The sequence below is a fragment of the Scyliorhinus canicula genome, chromosome 7 (genome assembly GCF_902713615.1).
Source record: "Scyliorhinus canicula chromosome 7, sScyCan1.1, whole genome shotgun sequence".
Lineage (NCBI taxonomy): Eukaryota > Metazoa > Chordata > Chondrichthyes > Carcharhiniformes > Scyliorhinidae > Scyliorhinus > Scyliorhinus canicula.
The window spans coordinates 41,636,383-41,660,036 of NC_052152.1; the positions used below are offsets into that span (position 1 = coordinate 41,636,383).

General features: G+C 49.7%; 1 protein-coding gene across 1 annotated transcript in view; it reads left to right on the forward strand.

Annotated features, from left to right (window-relative positions):
- The first annotated feature begins 1,562 nt into the window (after positions 1-1,562).
- The window catches only part of LOC119968603 (immunoglobulin kappa light chain-like), a 39,959-nt gene continuing 17,867 nt past the window's right edge, over positions 1,563-23,654 (forward strand). The window contains exons 1-4 of the mRNA XM_038801227.1: positions 1,563-1,817; positions 3,753-3,831; positions 5,147-5,506; positions 7,595-7,900. Of these exons, the coding sequence (XP_038657155.1) occupies positions 3,768-3,831; positions 5,147-5,506; positions 7,595-7,900 (730 nt within the window). The 5' untranslated portion in view covers positions 1,563-1,817; positions 3,753-3,767. The remainder of the gene's footprint in view (positions 1,818-3,752; positions 3,832-5,146; positions 5,507-7,594; positions 7,901-23,654) is intronic.

The window sequence follows — 23,654 nt, forward strand, 5'->3', positions numbered from 1 at the left end:
CATTATGAATGCACCTCCCTTGGCCATCAAGTCCTGGGGTAGGATTTGAACCTAGAGCTTCTGGCTCCAGGGACGCTACCCACTGCGCCACATGGTGATATACAGATGATCCCACTTTGATACCACTCTCTGGCCTTGAGGTTTGTTGTCCCAAAGAGCCTGATCAAGGATATTGAGGAATTCCTGGGTCACTATTGGTACAGCAAATGTTGATCTGAGGCCAAACTTTAAAGTGGTAATAGTTTCCTCGGCTGAAGCCCGGCCTTGCTACAAAGTGGTCAGTGTCACCGTCAGCGCATTAATAGCTACGAATATTGAGTACATTGGTGACGATAAGATCTAGCTGGCATGACCTTGGATGTCTCAATGACACTTTGCAGCTTGGTTTGGAAGTAGCTGTTCATCCTACAGAATCTTTGGGATCAGCATATTTCTAACAATTTCTGTCCATTTTCATTCATCTTCCGATTCACAGGTGCCCTGTGCACATTGGCCAAGCTGTGTTGTCAGTACCCATCCGTGTTACAACTGAGAAAATACCCAGATCAGCAAGGGGAGAGAGTGGTGCAGCAATGTTGTCACTGGATCAGTAACCCAGAGACCCAGGATAATGTTTTGGGGACCCCGGTTCAAATTTGAATTCAATAAAAATCTGAATTTTAAAAGTCTAACCATGACCGTGAAACCATTGTTGATTGTGGGCAGCACGGTAGCATGGGTGGGCAGCACGGTAGCATAGGTGGGCAGCACGGTAGCACAGTGGTTAGCACTATGGCTTGACAACGCCAGGATCCCAGTTTCGAATCCCGGCTTGGGTCACCGCCTGTGCGGAGTCTGCATGTTCTCTCCGTTTCTGCGGGGGTTTCCTCCGGGTGCTCCGGTTTCCTCCCACAAGTCCCGAAAGACGTGTTATTAGGTAATTTGGACATTCTGAATTCTCCCTCCGTGTACCCGATTAGGCGGAGTGTGGCGACTAGGGGCTTTTCACAGTAACTTCATTGCAGTGTTAATGTAAGCCTACTTGTGACAATAAAGATTATTATTATTAGTGTAAAAACCCTCCTGGTTCATGACCCTTAGGGAAGGAAATCTGCCATCCTTACCTGGTCTGTCCTGCATGTGACTCCAGACCTACAGCAATGTGGGTGTCTGGTAAATACTCTAAAATTATATTTGAATAAGTGCTGGCTCTGCCAGAGACACCCACATCCCATAAAAAAAATGTTTAATATATTAGGGATGTGCCAACATCAAACTGAGATAAACAGGATCAAATTCAAATGTTTGCATGTTATCACACATGGTTCAAGTTTGGTTGCTTCAGATTATCAGTTAATTTGCAACCCACACATCATTTGACTTAGATTTTACTTTAATTTCTGTTGCTTGTGAGGAAAGAAACCAAAACTTCGAAAAAATCTCCATGAAGGAATGAGGAAACAAATGAAAAATCCTGCTTAACCAGGAAAACTGGCTATACTTATCTCTGTGCACCCAGAGGGATCACGTCGGCTGAATCTCATCTGGCCAAAGCTGTTGTAAGCTTGCTGATGTGATCTCACATCAGCAAGCTAAGAACATTTAGTGAGGGACCCTGAGGGATGCCAGCCAGGAGCACAAGCGGTCATTGAGGCTCGAGGCTGGGCTACCTGAGCGAGCGTTGAGAAGTGAGCAGACAGAGTAGCAGAGAGGAAGTGCAAAGAAGGTCAGGCAAGTGCCGGTTTCATGCCATGGAGGAATTGGGCAGCAGTGACCAGCTCAGAGCAGCTCACCAGAGCAAGAGGCCAGCCAGGCAGGGCTGAGAGTGAGAGGCCTAGGTAGGAACCAACATCATATCATCTTTCTTCCTGTTGCTTTTTCATATTTAATTTACTGCCTTTTGTGGTGTCAGTAATTTCTTTCTCTGATTAGGGCTCGATGTCATTGGAAGTGGGGCTCGATGCCATTGAGACTGGGGCTAGATGTCATTGAGACAGGGGCTCGATGTCATTGAGAGTGGGGCTTGATGTTATTGAGAGTGGGGCTCAATGTCATTGGGAATGGGGCTCAATGTCATTGGAAATGGGGCTTGATATTATTTGGGCGGGGCTCGATGTCATTAGGGGTGGTGTCTGATATCATTGGGGTGGGGTTGTACCTCATTGGGGCGGAGATTAAATTATTAGGGTGAGACTCGGCCTCTTTAGGGTAGGGTTCAACGTCATTGGGGTTGAAACCAAAGAGAAAATGCTGGAAAATCTCAGCAGGTGTGGCAGCATCTGTAGGGAGAGAAAAGTCCAGATGACTCTTTGTCAAAGCTAATGCTGTGGGCTGTGGGGCTGTGCCATTTGTCATTGGGGCAGGGCTTGATGCCATGGGGGCGGGGCATCTATGTAATTGGGGGCAGGTCACCATGCCCCCAGAAAATAGGGCGTGACGTGTGGTCCCTGCAAAGAGGGAGAGCGTGGGGCCCCCAAAAGTGTAAGTCTGCCTCTGCCAACAGCTGAAAAACAACAAGGCCACCGGGGCAATGGAACCCCCGCTGAAGTGCTAAAATACAACCGTGAGGCACTCTTGACATGAATGCTTGACCTCATCACCCTTGTCTGAAGGAGGAAAGCATTCTGGGAGATCTCAGAGACACCGTAATTGTGACCATCTTCAAGAAAGGAAACGGGTCCGACTGCAGAAATTACAGAGGGGTTTCCCGACTCTCCTCCACAGGAAGGGTCATCGTGAGAATCCTCCTCAAGCGCCTCCTCCCAGTTGCTGAAGAGCTTCTCACTGTGACTCAATATGGCTTCCACCCATCAAGAGGCACAATGGGTATAATCTTCAGCAGGTGACAAATCCAGGAAAAATGCGGGAAGCAGCATCAACTCTTGCACATGGCCTTCTTCGATCTCGCAAAGGTCTTCGACTCTGTCAATCGTGAGAGATTGTGGAGCATCCTGAAATTCGGAGCATCCTCCTCAATACGAGTGCAAACAGGGGTCAAGCAGGGCTGTGCCAGTGCATCAACATTCCTTTCCATCTTTCTTGCTGTAACACTTCACCCCATCACCATGAAGCTCCCACCAGAGTGAAACGTACCTGCAGGAAACTGTTCAACCTCTTGCACCTCCAGCAATATGTGGAGGCTAGGAAGAGATTGACACAAAGATGTGGACAAAAAGACAAAGGGAATGTAAATGGTGGTGATCGTGGCGAAGAAGGGTGCTGATAGTGGCACATTAAGAGATCAGAATATGTTAATAGCAGAACAAAAGTAAGCAATGTGTCAAAGGGAAACTGGAAGCACGGTGGCACAGTGGTTAGCATTGCTGCGTACGGCGTTGAGGACCCGGGCTCAAATCCCGGCCCTGGGTCACTGTCCGTGTGGAGTTTGCACATTCTCCCTGTGTCTGCGTGGGTTTCACCCCCACATCCCAAAAATGTGCAATGTGGATTGGCCAGGCTAAATTGTTCCTTAATTTGAAAAAAAAAATTTGTTACTCCAAATTTAAAAGAAAAAGGACAACCTGGAACAGGGAACAAATTGCACAGAATGTTGTTAAAACAGGCGGGAAAAAGCGCCTGTGAAGCTGACGAGTTTCACAAAGATTTTCTTGCCCGATCCAATGCCCTGTTCAATTTTTGGAAAATTGCACCCATTATGAAGCACCTTGGAACATTTCTTTATGCTATGGGTGTTGGTTGTTGCTGTAAATTACACACTAGCCACATGTTTATTCTTTTATCAAAGTTAATTATTTTTGTTCTTATACCTTCAGGATGAGACAAATGAAATGATACCTATGGGAACACAAGTGATCAAACGTTGTGTTTTGCTTTATTTCTTCCTAATTGCAGGTAAGACTTAATTCAAGGCTAACATCATAAAAGACAGTAAGAGGTCTTACAACAGCAGGTTAAAGTCCAACAGGTTTGTTTCAAACACTGGCTTTCAGAGCACTGCTCCTTCATCAGTGAATCAAAGCAGTCACCTGAGGAAGGAGCAGTGCTCCAAAAGCTAGTGTTTGAAACAAACCTGTTGGACTTTAACCTGGTGTTGTAAGACTTCTTACTGTGCTCACCTCAGTCCAACGCCAGCATCTCCACATCATCATAAAAGACGGCAGTCACCATTCATTTCAGGGGAAGGACAAAGAAGGAAAATGCTTTCCTGGAATAGCGGCCAACAGAAATATGCCGTACTTTAACTTTCCAAATCAATGCAGAGAAATGGGTCCTACTACTGTAATTAGCCACAAAATGCACCCATAATCTCTGTAATATTCACATTCCTAATTATTTCTTTGCTCCTCGGTGCCTATAGCTTCCTTAAAATTTACCCTTTTGGCCACCAGCCCAATCCTCCTTCAACCACTGCCCAAATGTCTGTTTATTTCCATTTCTATAATGTGCTTTGGGATATTTTATTACACAAGGGTATCAGAGTGTGAGTTGTTGCTGTTCCCGGGAATGGTTGGTTGCACGTTCTATGGAATCCTAACCTGGCTTTGTCAAATATGCCAAGGAAAATCCTTTGTTTTGCATCACCTACACCTTTACATCCACCATCTGGAAGTGTTTTCTACATGAATTACCAATGGGACTTGTGGTGAAGCCCATTTTTATTGTATATCATGTTGAGTGAATGCAAGGGTGGTGGTGGGGGGGGGGGGGGGGGGGGGGGGGGCAGAGGGCAGAAATTGAAAAGAGGAACTCAAGATTATAAACTGAGAACAATTATTTTTTAATTAAAAAGGGGAAGCAATGATTTGAAGGAAGGAGGCCATAGAAACATAGAAAATAGTAGCAGGAGGAGGTCATTCGGCCTGCTCCGCCATTCGTTATGATCAGGGTTGATCATCAAGTTCAATACCCTGATCCCACCTTCCCCCATATCCCTTGATCCCTTTAGCCCCAAGGGCTAGATCTAATTCCTCCTTGAAATTACACAAGGTCAATAAAGGATATTTTAGAATTGGATTTACACAGATTTTATTAAATCATCAATACACCCAGACAATGTAACTTTTTCAGGGGTAAAGGTTCACATCGGTCGTTATATTTACTCAATTCGTTGAGCTACAATTTACGAATTGCGTTTTACTTCCAGCATAGAATAAATTCCTTACTGATAGAGATGGTATCATGTTCTTCCTTTTTGTACTTTCTGCAGTGACAAGCAAAAACTTATCTGTCTTCCAAACGCCATCTGAGATTAGAGTGTTGAAGGGGGACATTGCCCAAATAAATTGTTCATTCAGCGATACAGATGAACAATGGAGGATTATATGGAGGAGAAACACCAGTGCAAAAGTATTATGTCACCACCTGGCAAATAAAAATAATCTTACTTCTGTCAGGCATTGCACAGAATATGCTAACATTACAGTGAACCTCTTGCGAAAATCCTCATCTTTAACCATCTACAATCTTCATTTAAATGACTCCGACATTTATTTCTGTGAAGTTCATTTTGAAATACCTCCTCCTCCAAGAAGCAAAATTGGAGAAGGTACGCTCGTCACAGTGGAAGGTGAGTTTTACCTCCGCAACTCAAAAACACTTTGCATTCATCACTCTTCTGATTTCAATGTTTTATGCTTATTTCTATATTATAGGTCAAAAATAGAGAATTAGTGAAACCTCCAACAACAACTTGTATTCATATAGCTCCTTCAGCATAGTTAAGCATCTCAAAGTACATCACAAGAGCAGCTTCAAACAGGACTTGGCATTGAGCCACATTAGGAGGCGTTAGGGCAGAAGGGCAAAAGCTTGGTCAAAAAAAGTAGGTTTCAAGGATTGTCTAAAAGATAAAGAGGCTTAGGAAAGGAATTACACAGCTTTGGGTCTTGGCAGCAGAAGGATATGGCCTGGATTAGGGGAGCTGGAGGAGGTTACAGGGGTGGAGAGTGGCACGGTCAGGAAGGGATTGGAAAACAAGGTTGAGAATTTTAATGTTGAGGCATTGGCAGTCTGGAAGCCAACAGAGCAAAGACAGACAAACAGAACTTGGTCCAGGTTAATTACAGTTAAGAAAATACAAAGGGTGGGATATTCCAGCCCTTCCCACTGGTGGGATCTTCGAGTCCTGCTGAAGTGACTCCCTGCGGCGGGTTCTCCAGTGGCGGGACAGACGAGCCAAGCAAAATGTTGAAAACATCGGCGGCACTGGAAGATCCTGCTGGCAACCAATGAGGGGCCACCTGAAAACACGCCATGGGGGGGGGTCCGGATTATCCCACGCAAATAGTGTATACAGTGTGTTGTATACAGGCATACTGTACTGAAGGACAGGTATACAGTAAAAACCTAACCTAATATTGCTAACATGTTCAGAAATAATTGCTTTAACGTAGGTGTAAATATATCAACTTCATTTCACAAAACAAGAATGCATTTGGTACAAGAGGTTCTGGGTGGACGGAGAGCTGGACACAACTGTCAAGTAACATCGAAAACTGTGCAGATTGAGGCCTGAGCTGCAGACCTGCTCTTCTGACCTGGCTCCTTCTGACCTGGTTCCTCCTGGCCTGGCTCCTCCTGACCTGGCTCCTCCTGACCAAGCTCCTCCTGGCCTTGCTCTTCCTGGCCTGGCTTCTCCTGGCCTGGCTCCTCCTGACCTGGCTCCTCCTGGCCTGGCTCCTCCTGACCTGGCTCCTCCTGGCCTGGCACCTACTGACCTGACTCCTGACCTGGCTCTACTGACCTGGCTCCTCCTAGCCTGGCTCCTCCTGGCCTGGCTCCTTCTGACCTGGCTCCTCCTGACCTGGCTCTTCCTGACCTGGCTCCTCCTGACCTGGCTCCTCCTGACCTGGCTCTTCCTGGCCTGGCTCTTCCTGGCCTGGCTCCTCCTGGCCTGGCTCTTCCTGGCCTGGCTCTTCCTGGCCTGGCTCCTCCTGGCCTGGCTCCTCCTGACCGGGGTCCTCCTAGCCTGGCTCCTCCTGGCTTGACTATTCCTGGCCTGGCTCCTCCTGGCCTGGGTCCTCCTGGCCTGGCTCCTCCTGGCCTGGCTCTTCCTAGCCTGGCTCCTCCTGGCCTGGCTCTTCCTAGCCTGGCTCCTCCTGGCCTGGCTCTTCCTAGCCTGGCTCCTCCTGGCCTGGCTCTTCCTAGCCTGGCTCCTCCTGGCTTGACTATTCCTGGCTTGATCTTCCTGACCTGGCTCCTCCTGGCCTGGCTCCTCCTGGCCTGTCTCCTCCTGACCTGGTTCCTCCTGACCTAGCTCTTCTTGGCCTGCCCTCCCCCCACATACTCCTTCCTCACCTATTGGTTGTTCATTTCCTTTATAGAACTGGGAAGACTGTTCTCAGCATAAGCGCTGCCTAATTATATCTGGTTACACTCAGGGATCTACATCGGCCTCATGTTGAAGCCGCCCACCGCTCACTTGTTTCAGACTGGTGGGCTGCTCACCCATTTACAGGCTCACCTGAAACTTGTGTCAGGTGGGTCCCTGGCCATCGAGGGGGTGGTCGTGATGCCTCCTCCTCAATGTTCAGATGAGCTACACGTAGTCGACAGTTGATACCTCGTGACTCCTCACCAAGCCCGAGGGAATATTCAAAACTGACAAACAACCTAAACCATAGCAGTTTAATAATTTGTTACAATTGATTTGCAGCTTCTCCCACAGTCCGGTTAAGAGCAGAGACTCTGCCTTCCCCTAATGAAGGTGTACAGCTAATCTGCACATCACTGGAGTTCTATCCTGAGAGCATTCAAGTGTCCTGGTTTAAAGATGGATGGTCAGTCACCAACGGCAGTATGAATGGGACCCTCTGCGCTAACAGTGATGGCTCATTCTCCATTACAAGCTTCCTGAATCTTTCTCTATTTGACTGGAATGAAGGTGGGAATTATTCCTGTCAAGTGAACCACTCAACACTGTCTGCACCCATCACGGAAAGGATTTCTGTTTCTTCTGAAGGTAAAAAAGTCCATTTGTTTTGTTACAAAAAATCTTTGAACTCTGCAGTCTTGCGGAGTTTTAAGTTCTGTGATTTATCACCCATTTACCTTTTACTGAACCCTTTCACTCTGAGTTTATAATTTGAACATTTTCCATCGTGCTCTGCAGTATCTTTGATGTGTTGCCTCCCACCACCCTTTGCATCCTCTCCTTTAGTAGATACTCCAGATGCTGAGGCTACAAACTATTGTATACATATATATAAAATCGAAAAAAAACTATTTCAAACATCAGGCAACAGTCGTTAGGTAGGGTGCTCTTTCAGAGGGCTGGTACAGATTCGATGGGCTGAACGGCCTCCTCCTGCACTGCAGGATCCTATGATTCTATTATAACAAAGATTGACTCAAAACTACTTGCATTGGTATGTAGCAAAAGCCTACATTATTCCACCCCTTTGAATGTTGTAGAGTAATAGCAGTTAATCATTATCCTCTTCACGAGGCTTCCCGCTCAGAATCACCAATGGATTTTACCATCCTTCGCATTCACATTCCTCGGTTGGCAGTTAGCAGGTATATTATTATTAAAAGTTGCACAATCATCAAAATCTGTAAAATCGTTCTTATCCAGGGATGTATCCGGGGGTTCAGGCCCCAATTCCATATGCCTTCCACCATGGGTGTCTTTCCCCCACCCCTGACTAATTTGCGAACACCTGCTCGTTTTCCTCAATCTTTCAGGAAATTTAGTAAAATCTCACAGTTGAGCCTTTTGTTTTATCTTTAAGATTGGTGAGGTGTTTTGGTAGTAGGTGAATATCATACCCAACATTAGCCACATTTACAGTCAGTTCATGATCACTCATTTCATTCCAATAGTGATGATAAGACTAGACGGTACTTTAATCAAGTATATTCTGTATTCTCCATTGGGTCCTGGCCATTTAGGAATCATGCATCTCTGACAGCTTATGGGACATGATTGGTTACTCATCACAAAGAGTTGATGCTTACTCCTCTAACAAGATTCCCCATGCCCCTCATAAACCGTCCTAAATGGAACACTCTCCAAGTCCCCTATTACTATGGTAAAATTGTACATAGCACAACCTCCTGGTGCCAATTCATTTTGCAAACAGGAATTTCACGATACAACAGATAATTGGGACAGGCACATTCCTCTTCCGCTGACAGCCTCCCAAATCTGGACCAACCCATGTAGTCCCATCCATCCAGGCTCACCTGGAGGGAAGTTATAAACACCTGTCTCGACTGGAAACTTGATGAAGCCCAAATTCTCAACCCTAACTAAGGAATTATCTTCTGTGGTCTCTGGAATGACTTGGGTTAGCAATATCAATCAATTACCTCTGCAGTAGCCCATTTTTGTCACAGTCCTGTGGGACTGGAATCACTTGAGTTAGTTCCCTCGTTATGGTATCATTCAACATCTCGTTCTGGATTCTCCATTGGCTGAATCCTCCGTTTCGCCAGCAACCCACTCACGCCCAACGGCGTTGGGGTGCTCACAATGGGAAACCTCATTGGCCGGCTGCCGGGGCGAACAATCACACTGCCGGCGGGGACGCGCTGTACCAAGAAAAGGGTGCGGCTGGATGGAGAATCCCGCCCCTCATATTTCAGGCTCATTTCAGGTGTTCATTTGTAACCCATCAGGGTAAATTCTTCTGCACGATCTTCCTGAGATTGGTCCTGTTCTGTTCCACAAGCCAAAAACCATACATCTTACAGTTGTCATTCTCAGCTGCCAGACAAGATACATCTCTCCCTTCTTTGATTATTTCACTGACAATGTTGGTCTGGCGCTCCTCTTCTTCTCTTAGATCACTCTCCTAAGATGCAGACTCAAATGGCCTCCTTCCGCACTGTCGGGATTCTATGATGATCTTCTATACTGTAATCTCATGTTGCTGAGTCTCCGCTATCTCCTGCATAATAACCCTTAACCCGTGAGGTAATCGATGAACCGAGATTTCCAAACTTGCTAACATCTAGACTATTCATTATGGACTTCCCAGTGTTAAAAATCCTGGCCCCGCCCTTCAGTAAATCTCTCCTTTTTTTTGTTCTTATTCCTCATTTCCCTCCTCCTCTTTCAACATGCTCTTTATTCCCTTTAATTTTCCCTTCCACTGACCTCTTGTATTCCCGCAATAGCTCTGATAACAATGTATTTGTGAGTCTATGGGTTTCCAGTAAACATCAGGATGGCAAGGTTAAGTTAACTTACATTAATCATAACTGGAACAGATGGATAGGTTAATGTGATGCTATACCTCGTCTTGGGTAGGCATCCATTGTTGCTCATACCGCTCACCTTCCTTTAACTTGGGTAAGACTGATGGTCTAGTGGCCGGAGGCCTCTTCCTTGTTCTAAGCTCTCTCTGACATTCGTTCAAGAGCAATCCATCTCACCCATCACTCCCAACCTAATCATCCCCATTTTTACCATCAATTTTTTTTCACCACCACAATTTTGGTTTTGACGTTAGTACGCAGTTCAAAGTTAGAAAGATGCTGTTGTGTGGCTCACACCATTTGTCAGGATCCAGATCTATTATCTATCCCCTACATTCCCTGCTATTTCCTCAGGAAGATCTAAGACCCATGCCACAGCTTTAAGACACTTCTCCCTTTTTTATAGTTGAACTCCCTGATGCTTTTAGAACAAGTATCACAAATCACATGGTGAAATTTGAACGTTTTTCTTGAACAATGGAAAAATCCTAAACCGCTCGCTTTAACTTTATTTGTTCCATACTCAGTGAAAGCTCGAATTTACCCCCAATTTCATCCCCACAGAGAATATAGGTTGAACTGTCATTTTTTGAATTGTTCCAAATTTAAACTGCTATTCTTATTTCAACCTCTCCAAATTCCAGATTGAGCTCGACTGTTGTTTGCAAATATCCTCTTCGTGTTTGCACCAATAAACATTGGAATATGAACTGTGTTACCCAGAGTTAACGATCTCGCCACATGTTCAAATCGTAATTGGGAATTCACCATGGCCAAAAATGAAATTCCAATTTTCACAATGCAACCTCCATCACCCTCACCTGAAACCGAGACTTAACCAATTAAACGTAAAACAAAATAGTACGTGCCTTTTAAGGAAAACAAAAAAGGGAAAATAAATGTTGTTGTCTTGGTTCTTCTGTCTTCAGCTGCCTCTCTCAACTGACTGTAATTAGAAATGAAGGTGAATTTTCACAAATAAACAAAACTTCAACATTGTTTCACTCCATGTCGAGTTAAGGACAATGGAGTGCACATAAGCTTCGAGCATTGGCACCCACACTGGTGTTTAAATAGACAACACTGTAGCAAAACTTTCCACTCTGTACTGATTCTCACAACAAAGAATTTCACTTAAAACATATAAACCAGACCACAAAAGCTTAACTAGCATTTAGCTCAGTGAAACAAAACTTGAAAGACAAAAACCAGGGGCGGAATTCTCCTGGTGGGAGAATCGCCGGGGGTCGGCGTGAATCCCGCCCCCGCCATCCTCCCAATTCTCCCGCCCCCCAAAAACCGGCCCGGTGTGAGTCATGTCGCTCGCCTCGGAGAATGGCGGAGTCCGACGCGTCTCAATGGGCGCCGGGGCTGCCCCAAACCTCCGGCCCGCGATAGGCCAAATTCCCACCCATCTGTTGCCAGTCCCGCTGGCGTAAATTAGAGTAGGTCCCTTACCGGCGGGATCTGGCGTGGCGGGCGGGCCTCGGGGTCCTTGGGGGGGCTCGGGGGGATCTGGCCCCGGGAGGTGCCCCCACGGTGGCCTGGCCTGCGATCAGGGCCCACCGATCCGCGGGCAGGCCTGTGCCGTGGCGGTACTCTATTGTTCCGCACCGGAGGCTGTGGTCCTCTGCCATTCCCAGTACGGAAGCGAATCTCTCTGCGCATGCATGGGGATGATGCCAGCACGTGCTGGCGCTCCCGTGCATGCGCCGACTCGCGCCGGCCAGCGGAGGCCCTCCGGTGCCGGTTGAAGTGGTGCCAAGCCCCTTTCCTGCCGGCCGGCGGGGCGCCAACCATTCCGGGGCAGGCCAAGAAGGTGCAGAGGATTCCGTACCTTTGGAGTGGTTCACGCCACTCCCGCGACACCCCTCCCCACTGGGTTGGGGTGAATCCCGCCCCATGTTGTCTTCTGCAGCCTATAACTTTCAGACAGCAATCGTTCAGGTAGCTCTTTAGTAAGGCTCTGAAAGGTACAGAATATTGCCATATCACAATCCTCAGTATACAAAATTCAGAATATTCTCCCCATTCCAACATCACTTAATTTCCCTTTTCCCGTTTAAAACAATTACAATATGAATGTTCATACATAATACACACACACAAGTCTTGCATTTGCATGTACGAAGCTTCCTTGCTCACGTGTGAGCATGTACACACACTCTCTCGCTCTCCCCCCACACACACATGCACATTCTCCCTCCCACATACTCTTTCTCTCCCACACGTCTATTGCACTTCCTCTGTGGCAATTATATCCTCTCTGAGGTAAGGGGACCAAAACTGCACACAGCACTCCAGATTGGGCCTAACCAAGCAGCTATACAATTGCAGAAATATAGAACATAGAACATACAACAGTACAGCACAGAACAGGTCCTCCGGCCCTCGATGTTGTGCCGAGCTTTGTCCGAAACCAAGATCAAGCTATCCCACTCCCTGTCATTCTGGTGTGCTCCATGTGCCTATACAATAACCGTTTGAAAGTTCCTAAAGTGTCCGACTCCCTATCACAGCAGGCAGTCCATTCCACACGCTAACCACTCTCTGAGTAAAGAACCTACCTCAGACATCCCTCCTATATCTCCCATCCTGAACCTTATAGTTATGCCCCCTTGTAACAGCTACATCCACCCGAGGAAATAGTCTCTGAACATCCACTCTATCTATCCCCCACATCATCTTATAAACCTCTATTAAGTCACCTCTGATCCCCCTTCACTCCAATGAGAAGAGACCTAGCTCCCTCAACCTTTCCTCATAAGACCTACCCTCCAATCCAGGAGCATCCTGGTAAATCTCCTTTGCACCCTTTCCAATGCTTCCACATCCTTCCTATAATGAGGTGACCAGAACTGCACACAATACTCCAAATGTGGCCTCACCAGGGTCCTGTACAGTTGCAGCATAACCCCACGGCTCTTAAACTCAAGCCCCCTGTTAATAAACGCTAACACACTATAAGCCTTCTTCACGGCTGTATCCACTTGAGTGGCAACCTTCGGAGATCTGTGGACATGAACCCCAAGATCTCTCTGTTCCTCCACATTCCTCAGAACCCTGCCGTTGACCCTGCAATCTGCATTCAAAATTGTTCTACCAAAATGAATCACCTCGCACTTATCAGGGGTAAACTCCATCTGCCATTTTTCAGCCCAGCTCTGCATCCTACCAATGTCTCTTTGCAGCCTACAACAGCCCTCCACCTCATCCACTACTCCACCAATCTTGGTGTCATCAGCAAATTTACTGACCCACCCTACTTTACTCTTATGTGAGAAATAAAAGAATGACCAGGGTGAGGTTAGGGCCAGTCAAGGACAATAGTGGGAACTTGTGCATGGAGTCAGAAGAGATAGGAGAGGCGTTGAATGAATACTTTTCTTCAGTGTTCACCGAGGAGAGGGGCCATGTTTTTGAGGATGAGAGTGTGATACAGGCAGGTATAAAAATCACAAATAGCAGAGGACCCAGCACTGATCCTTGTGGTACACCGCCGGTAACTGGTCTCCAGCCTGAAAATTTTCCATCCACCACCACCCTCTGTCTTCTATATGATAGCCAGTTACTTATCCAATTGGCCAAATTTCCCTCTATCCCACACCTCCTTACTTTCTTCATGAGCCGACCATGGGGAACATTATCAAACGCCTTACTGAAATCCATGTATACGACATCAACTGCTCTACCTTCATCTACACATTGAGTTACCTCCTCAAAGAATTTAATTAAATTTGTGAGGCAAGACTTACCCTTCATGAATCCGTGTTGACTATCCCGGATTAAGCTGCATCTTTCCAAATGCTAATCCTATCCCTCAGGACCCTTTCCATTAACTTACCGACCACCGAAGTAAGACTAACCGGCCTATAATTATTAGGGTCATTCCTATTCCCTTTCTTGAACAGAGGAACAACATTCGCCAGTCTCCAGTCCTCTGGCACAAACCTGTGGACAGTGAGGACCCAAGATCAAAGCCAAAGGCTCTGCAATCTCATCCCATGCCTCCCAAAGAATCTTAGGATATATCCCATCTGTCCCAGGGGACTTGTTGACCCTCAGGTTTTTCAAAATTGCTAATACATCTTCCCTCAGAAGATCTACCTCCTCCGGCCTACCTGTCTGTATCACACTCTCATCCTCAAAAACATGGCCCCCCTCCTCGGTGAACACTGAAGAAAAGTATTCATTCAACACCTCTCCTATCTCTTCTGACTCCATGCACACGTTCCCACTATTGTCCTTGACTGGCCCTAACCTCACCCTGGTCATTCTTTTATTTCTCACATAAGAGTAAAAAGCCTTGGGGTTTTCCTTGATCCGACCTGCCAAGGACTTCTCATGCCCCCTCCTAGCTCTCCTGAGCCCATTTTTAGCTCATTCCTTGCTACCTTGTAACCCTCAAGCAACCCAACTGAACCTTGTTTTCTCATCCTTACATACGCTTCCTTTTTCCTCTTGACAAAACATTCAACCACTTTTGTGAACCATGGTTCCCTCACACGACCATTTCCTCCCTGCCTGACAGGGACATACCTATCAAGGACACGCAGTCGTTGTTCCTTGAACAAGCTCCACTTTTCATTTGTGCCTTGCCCTGACAGTTCCTGTTCCCAACTTATGCTCCCTAATTCTTGCCTAATCGCATCATAATTACCCCTCCTCCAATTATAAACCTTGCCCTGCCGTATGGCCCTATCCCTCTCCATTGCAATAGTGAAAGACACCGAATTGTGGTCACTGTCTCCAAAGTGCTCTCCCACAAACAAATCTAACACTTGGCCCGGTTCATTACCCAGTACCAAGTCCAATGTGGCCCCACCTCTTGTCGGCCTATCCACATATTGTGTCAGGAAACCCTCCTGCACACACTGTACAAAAACTGCCCCATCCAAATTGTTCGACCTATAGAGGTTCCAATCAATATTTGGAAAGTTAAAGTCACCCATGACAACTACCCTGGGACCTCCACACCTATCCATAATCTGCTTTGCAATTTCTTCCTCCACATCTCTATTACTATTTGGGGGCCTATAGAAAACTCCTAACAACGTGACCGTTCCTTTCCTATTTCTAACTTCAGCCCATATTACCTCAGTAGGCAGATCCCCTTCGAACTGCCTTTCTGCAGCCGTTAAACTATCCTTGATTAACAATGCTACTCCTCCACCTCTTTTACCACCTTCCCTATATTACTGAAACATCTATACCCTGGAACTTCCAACAACCATTCTGTCCCTGTTCTAACCATGTCTCTGTAATGGCCACAACATTGTAGTCCCAAGTACCAATCCACGCTCCAAGTTCACCTATCTTATTCCAGATGCTCCTTGCATTAAAGTGGACACAGTTCAACCCATCTTCCTGCCTGCCAGTACACTCCTGTGACCTTGGTACCCTCCTCAGTACCTCACTACTCTCAACACTGGCTTCTGGACTACAGCTTGCTTTCCCATCCCCCTGACAAATTAGTTTAAACCCCCTCGAAGAGTTGTAGCAAATTTTCCTCCCAGGATATTGGTGCCCCTCTGGTTCCGGTGCAAATCGTCCTGTTTGTATAGGTCCCACCTTCCCCAGAATGTGCTCCAATTATCCATGTAACTTAAACCCTCCCTCCTACACCATCCCTGCAGCCAAGTGTTTACCTGCACTCTCTTCCTGTTCCTCAACTCGGTAGCACGTGGCACCGGCAACAAACCAGAGATGACAACATGGTTTGTCCTGGCTTTTAGCTTCCACACTAGCTCCCTAAATTCCTGTTTTAAATCCCCATCCCTACTCTTACCTATGTCGTTGGTACCGATGTGTACCACGACTTGTGACTGTTGCCCCTCCCTCTTAAGGATTCGGAAAACACGGTCCGAGACGTCACGGACCCTGGCACCCGGGACGCAACATACCATCCGTGAGGCTCTTTCGTTGCCACAGAACCGTCTATCTGTTCCTCTAACTATCGAGTCCCCAATAATTATTGCTCTCCTGCTCTCCCCCCTTCCCTTCTGAGCCACAGGGACGGACTCAGCACTGGAGATCCGGTCACCGTGGTTTACCCCGGTAAGTCCCCCCACCCCACCTGTATCCAAAGCAGTATACTTGTTACTAAGGGGAACGACCACAGGGGATCCCTGTACTGACTGCTTCCTCCCAGCCCCTCTCACCATCACCAATCTATCTTCATTCTTCGGAGTAACTACATCCCTGAAGCTACTATCTATGACCACCTCTGCCTCCTGAATGATCCGAAGTTCATCCAGCTCGAGCAGAAGTTCCCTAACATGGTTCCTGAGGAGCTGGAGATGGGTGCACTTCCCACAGGTGAAGATTTCACTATTCCTGTACACAAATCCCCTTGCGATAAAGACCAGCATTCCATTAGCCTTTCTCATTGCTTGCTGCATGGTGTCTGCCGGTATCCTGATGCTGTCCGTGCCATGCGTGTGAATGATATCCCCACAGGTTTTCTCCTGATTTCAGCCATAAGCCCAAGTATAAAAGCCGTCTCAGATCACGCAACACTGATGGCAATCTTCAACATTTCTTGGGCTACATACAACATACACTTGATCTATTGCGAGTGAAAGCTCTTGAGAGGCCCAGACGGAGTCAGTGGACAAATGATTTCCCCCTCCCCCCCCCCACCCCACTTCCATGCCGTGATGACTATGTACGAACAAGGAGCAGGAGTAGATATTTCCAGCCTGCACTGCTATTTTTAAATCCCGATGTCAACACCCATGGTGGCCACTGCCTCTTGGTGTGCCTTCTGCTGTTTTTTTTTTAAAATAGTTTTTATTGGAATTTTTACAGAAAATATAAAAATATAACAAGTAATAATATGCAACAAACTGCTCCATAACACCCGCAAATCCCCCCAAACCGTAACATCACATGTATCCCACTCCCCCCACCCCCCCACCCCCCAACAAGAAAACTTAACCATAAATTAAAATTAAATAAATCAAATTTAAATAAAATAAACAAACATAGTCATCGTCGTCCCCCTCCCCCCCGGGTTGCTGCTGCTACTGTCCCAGCACCCTATCGTTGAGCCAGAAAGTCGAGGAAAGGTTGCCACCGCTTAAAGAACCCTTGCACCGATCCTCTCAGGGCGAATTTGACCTTCTCTAGCTTAATAAACCCCGCCATGTCATTGATCCAGGTCTCCACGCTTGGGGGCCTCGCATCCTTCCATTGTAGCAGAATCCTTCGCCGGGCTACTAGGGACGCAAAGGCCAGCACACCGGCCTCTTTCGCCTCCTGCACTCCCCGCTCTACCCCAACCCCAAAGATCGCGAGTCCCCATCCTGGCTTGACCCTGGATCCCACCACCCTTGACACCGTCCTCGCCACCCCCTTCCAGAACTCCTCCAGTGCCGGGCATGCCCAGAATATATGGGCATGGTTCGCTGGGCTCCCCGAGCACCTGACACACCTATCTTCACCCCCAAAGAACCTACTCATCCTCGTCCCAGTCATGTGGGCCCTATGCAGCACCTTGAATTGAATGAGGCTAAGCCGCGCACACGAGGAGGAAGAATTAACCCTCTCTAGGGCATCAGCCCATGTCCCGTCTTCGATCTGTTCCCTCAGTTCCCCCTCCCACTTCGTTTTCAGCTCCTCTACTGACGCCTCTTCCACCTCCTGCATAAGCTTGTAGATATCGGATCTTCCCCTCCCCGACCCAGACCCCCGAAAGCACTCTGTCACTCACCCCCCTCGCGGGGAGCGAAGGGAATCCCTCCACCTGCCGTCTAGCAAATGCCTTTACCTGCAGATACCTAAACATGTTTCCCGGGGGGAGCCCAAATTTCTCCTCCAACTCCCCCAGGCTCGCAAACCTCCCATCGATAAACAGGTCCCTCAGCTGTCTGATGCCCGCTCTGTGCCAACCCTGAAATCCCCCATCCATGTTGCCCGGGACAAACCTATGGTTCCCCCTTAACGGAGCCTCCATCGAGCCCCCCACTTCTCCCCTATGTCGCCTCCACTGCCCCCAAATCTTGAGGGTAGCCGCCACCACCGGACTCGTGGTATACCTCGTGGGAGGGAGCAGCCACGGCGCCGTTACCAGGGCCCCCAGGCTTGTATCCCCACAGGACGCTCTCTCCATCCGTTTCCATGCTGCCCCCTCCCCCTCCATCACCCACTTGCGCACCATCGACACATTGGCCGCCCAGTAGTACCCCGAGAGGTTGGGCAACGCCAGCCCCCCCCATCTCTACCCCGCTCCAAGAAGACCCTCTTCAACCTCGGGATGCTATGCGCCCAAACAAATCCCATGATGCTGCTGGTTACCCTTTTAAAAAAGGCCCTAGGGATAAAGATGGGCAAGCACTGGAAGAGGAACAAGAACCTCGGGAGAACCGTCATTTTGACAGATTGCACTCTGCCCGCCAGCGATAGCGGCACCATGTCCCACCTTTTAAATTCCTCCTCCATCTTCCACTAGTCTGGTGAAGTTAAGCTTATGGAGAGTCCCCCAACTCCTGGCCACCTGCAGCCCCAGGTACCTGAAACTCTTCACTGCCCTCCTGAAAGGGAGCCTCCCAATTCCTCGCTCTTTCCTAAATTTAGCTTATAACCCGAAAAGCCCCCAAATTCCACTAACAGCTCCATCACCCCCGGCATTCCCCCCTCTGGGTCCGCCACATATAACAGCAGGTCGTCCGCATACAGTGATACCCGGTGCTCCTCCCCACCCCGCACCAGACCCCTCCATCTCCCTGACTCCCTCAACGCCATAGCCAGTGGTTCAATCGCCAGTGCAAAGAGCAGGGGGGACAGGGGGCACCCCTGCCTGGTCCCACGGTAGAGCCTAAAGTACTCCGATCTCCTTCCATTTGTGACTACACTCGCCATCGGAGCCGCGTAAAGCAGCCTCACCCATTTGATGAATCCCTCCCCAAATCCAAACCTCTCCAGCACCTCCCACAGGTACCCCCACTCAACTCTATCAAACGCTTTATCTGCGTCCAGCGCCACCACTATCTCCGCCTCCCCCTCCACTGCCGGCATCATGATAACATTGAGCACTCTCCGCACATTCGTATTGAGCTGCCGCTCCTTGACAAATCCTGTCTGATCTTCGTGAATCACCTCTGGCACACAATCCTCTATCCTGGTAGCCAGGATCTTCGCCAGCAAATTAGCGTCTACGTTAAGGAGCGAGATAGGTCTATATGATCCACTCTGCAAGGGGTCCTTATCCCGCTTTAGAATCAAAGATATCAGTGCCCGCGACATCGTCGGGGGCAAAGCCCCCCCCCCCCCCCCCCCCCCCCCCCACCCCCCATGCCTCATTGAAGGTTCGCACCAGCAGGGGACCCACCAGGTCCGCATACTTTTTGTAAAATTCCGCTGGGAACCCGTCCGGCCCCGGGGCCATACCTGACTGCATTTGTCCGATCCCCCTGACTAGCTCTTCCAACTCTATCGGCGCCCCCAGCCCCTCCACCAGCCTCTCTTGAACCCTTGGGAAACATAGCCTGTTCATGAAGCTCTCCATCCCCTCTACCCCTCGGAGGTTCCGACCGGTACAGTTCCTCGTAAAAGTCCCTAAAGACCCCGTTTACTCTGTCCCCTTCTGCACTACATTTCCACCCCCATCCTTCACTCCACCAATTTCCCTAGCCGCATCTTGCCTACGAAGCTGATGCGCCAACATACTGCTCGCCTTCTCTCCATACTCATATACCGCGCCCTGCGCCCTCCTCCACTGTGTCTCCGCCTTTCTGGTGGTCAACAAGTCAAATTTGGCCTGAAAACTGCGCCGTTCTCCCAGCAACCCTTCCTCCGGTGCCTCCGCGTATCTCCTGTCCACATCCAGGAGCTCTCCCACCAGTCTCTCCCTCTCTTTCCTCTCCCTCCTTTCCCTATGGGCCTGGATGGAGATCAGCTCTCCCCGGATCACTGCTTTCAGAGCCTCCCAGACCATCCCCACCCAGACCTCCCCCGTATCATTGGTATCCAGATACCCTTCAATGCTTCTCCGAACCCTCTTACACACCTCCTCCTCCGCCAGCATCCCCACATCCAGGCGCCAGAGCGGGCGCTGGTCCCGCGCCTCTCCCATCTCCAGATCAACCCAGTGCGGGGCATGGTCCGAAATCGCTATGGCCGAGTACTCGGCATCCTGCACCCTCGGAATCAATCCCCTGCTCAGGACGAAAAAGTCTATCCGGGAATAAACCCTATGGACATGAGAGAAAAAGGAATACTCCCGTGCTCTCGGCCTCCCAAACCTCCAGGGATCCACCCCTCCCATCTGGTCCATGTATCCCCTCAGCACTTTGGCCGCCGCCAGTCTCCTACCCATCCTTGAACTGGACCGTTCCAGTGGGGGATCCAGCACTGTGTTAAAGTCTCCCCCCATGATCAGGCCCCCTGCCTCCAGGTCCGGGATGCGGCCCAACAATCGCCTCATGAAGCCGGCATCATCCCAATTCGGGGCATATACGTTCACCAGCACCACCTTCTCTCCCTGCAGCCTACCCTTCACCATGATATATCTGCCCTCCTTGTCCGACACCACCTCAGCCGGCAGAATCGCCACCCCCCGGTTCTTCGCGTCCAATCCTGAGTGATAAACCTGCCCCACCCACCCCTTCCTCAGACGAACCTGGTCCGCCACCTTCAGGTGGGTCTCCTGGAGCATAGCCACGTCCGCCTTCAACCCCCTTAGATGGGAAAATACCCTGGTTCTCTTAACCGGCCCGTTCAGCCCCCTCACGTTCCAGGTAATCAGCCGATCAGAGGGCAACCCGCCCCCCTCTCCCGCCGGCTAGCCACAGCTTATAAGATGTTCGCCCCAGGCCAGCACACCCCGCCCGACCTGTTCCCCATGGCGATAACGCCTCTCCTCTTCCCCCCCCCGGCCCCCATCGGCTTCTTCCTAGTCATTCCAGCAGCAACCCGGTATCCCCCCCCCCCCCCCCCCCCCCCAGGCTAGGACCCCTCCTAGCCGTGACGCACCCTTCATGGTACTTCCGTGAGGCAGCTGACTTCTGCTGACCCCGGCAGCTCCCGCCAAAACCTATCCCCTCCCGGCATGGGGTCATCCCCCTCTTGCCACACCTCCTTAGCATTGCTGCAGCGCGGGAAAAAAGACCCGTAGAGGCCCCGCCCCCACCTCCAGCTCCACCCCCCCGCCCCGCAGCGTGGGAAACCAGAGGAAAGCCCGCGCTTTCACAATGCCACACCCCATCCTTCTGACGCAGTTCCCAAAAATCCAGTTTCACCTCAATCCCCAGCCCCGTACAGAAGAGAACATATAAAACACAAACCCCCAACACTCCCCACCTAACCCACAACCATACCTAACAAACAAACCCACCTGTAAACAGAGCAAACAGTAAACCAGCATACATAACACACATGTCGAAGTTAAAAAAGTTGAAACAAAACAGCAACAGCGGAAACAACGACGGCCAAAGTATGTCCCCAGGCCCTAGTTCGAGTCCAGCTTCTCCGCCTGTACAAAGGCCCACGCCTCCTCCGGGGACTCGAAGTAGTGGTGCCGGCCCTTGTACATCACCCACAGGCGCGCAGGCTGCAGCATTCCAAACCTGACCTGCTTGGCATGAAGCACCGCCTTCGTCCGGTTGAACCCGGCCCGCCGCTTAGCCACCTCCGCACTCCAGTCCTGGTAGATCCTCACTACCGAATTCTCCCATTTACTGCTCCACTCTTTCTTGGCCCAGCGCAGCACACACTCCCGGTCACTAAGTCGATGGAACCGCACCAGCACCGCCCTCGGGGGCTCATTTGCCTTGGGCCTCCTGGCCATCACTCTGTGAGCTCCCTCAAGCTCCAGGGGCAAATGGAAGGACCCCGCTCCCATCAACGAGCTCAGCATCGTGGTCACATACGCCGGGAGATCCGACCCCTCCAGACCCTCCGCCAGGCCCAGGATCCTCAGATTCTTTCGCCTCGTGCGAACGTCCAGCTCCTCCAAGCGGTCCTGCCACTTTTTATGAAGTGCCTCATGCAGCTCCACTTTCCCCTCGAGGACCACGGCCTCCTCCTCCCGCTCAGCGGCCTGCTGCTGCAACTCCCAAATCGACACCTCCTGGGCCGCCTGGGTCCCAAGCAGCTTGTTCGTAGTTGCATTCATGGAGTCCAGCAGCTCAGCCTTCAGCTCCGCAAAACAACGCAGGAGAGAGGCCTGTTGCTCCTGCGCCCACTTCCACCAGTCCTCAGGTGTTGCGCCGGCCGCCATTTTGTTTTCCTTCCCCCGTTTGTTTTTAAGCTGCTGCAGCTTCTTTCTTCGTCCCACTCCGGATGAGCACCATATAGTGTCGGGCAAGTTCCTCCAGGCACCTTCCCCCACCGGGATGCGTTAAAACAGCGCTGTTTGGGGCCCTCGAAACGGCCCAAAAGTCCCTAAATAGCGGGAGCTGCCGAACGTGCGGCTTAGCTCCGCATAGCCACAACCGGAAGTCTGCCTTCTGCTGTTAATCCTCGTTGGGAAAGGGGAGGGACGCCAGGCTCCTCATGAAGGTTTCCGGACATCCACACCCTGTGGGAATGGGGGCTTGGGGGGAGGGATCTTCGTGTCCTATCACTTTGTGGATCCTGCTGCCTGGCATCTCCCCTGTTACCCCTCCATCATCTGTTCAACGGAATCTCCCTCCAGTATCTCAACCTCTCTCCCCATTCATTCACGGTGGTATCTCCCAATACCCCCCTCCTCCCCCAGCTTGATCGTCACTTCCAGAGCCTTCATCCTGAGTTTTTGTAGCTCAACTAACTAGAATGACTTCCAAGTGTGGTCTGTGATGTACCATCAATTCGACTCAAGACACATTTAGGATCCGAACGGTGGCTTTAATCAGCTAGTTGTTAGCCCGATGGTCGACTACAGAGAATGGCCGACCGCCGGGAACTCTGGGTACTTATACCCCGCCTCGGAGGAGGAGCCTACTTGCCTCTCGACCAATTGGAGAGCAGTCACATGACTAGTCCCAACCAATCGGATGAGAGGCACATGACCAGCCAGAGCCAATAGGAAGCCAGTGCTCTGCGCCAATGGCAGTCCTCATATCCATACCACCACATTCTGCTACAGCACTTAAAAGCTTTTGAGCGGCACCGGGGTCCCAGGTTTGATCCCGGCTCTGGGTCACTGTCCGTGTGGAGTTTGCACGTTCTCCCCGTGTTTGCGTGGGTTTCACCCCCACAACCCAAAGATGTGCAGGGTAGGTGGATTGGCCAATGTAAATTGCCCCTTAATTGGAAAAAACTGTACTCTAAATTTATTTTAAGAAAGCTTATGAGCGCAACCACGCAGTTATTATTAGCTCCGCCATTCAATCATGACTGATATTTTTCAGGGCACGTGGCGGCGCAGTGGTTAGCACTACTGTCTCACGGCACCGAGGTCCCAGGTCCGATCCCTGCTCTGGGTCACTGTCCGTGTGGAGTTTGCACATTCTCCCCGTGTTTGCGTGGGTTTCGCACCCACAACCCAAAGATGTGCAGGGTAGGTGGATTGGCCTCGCTAAATTGCC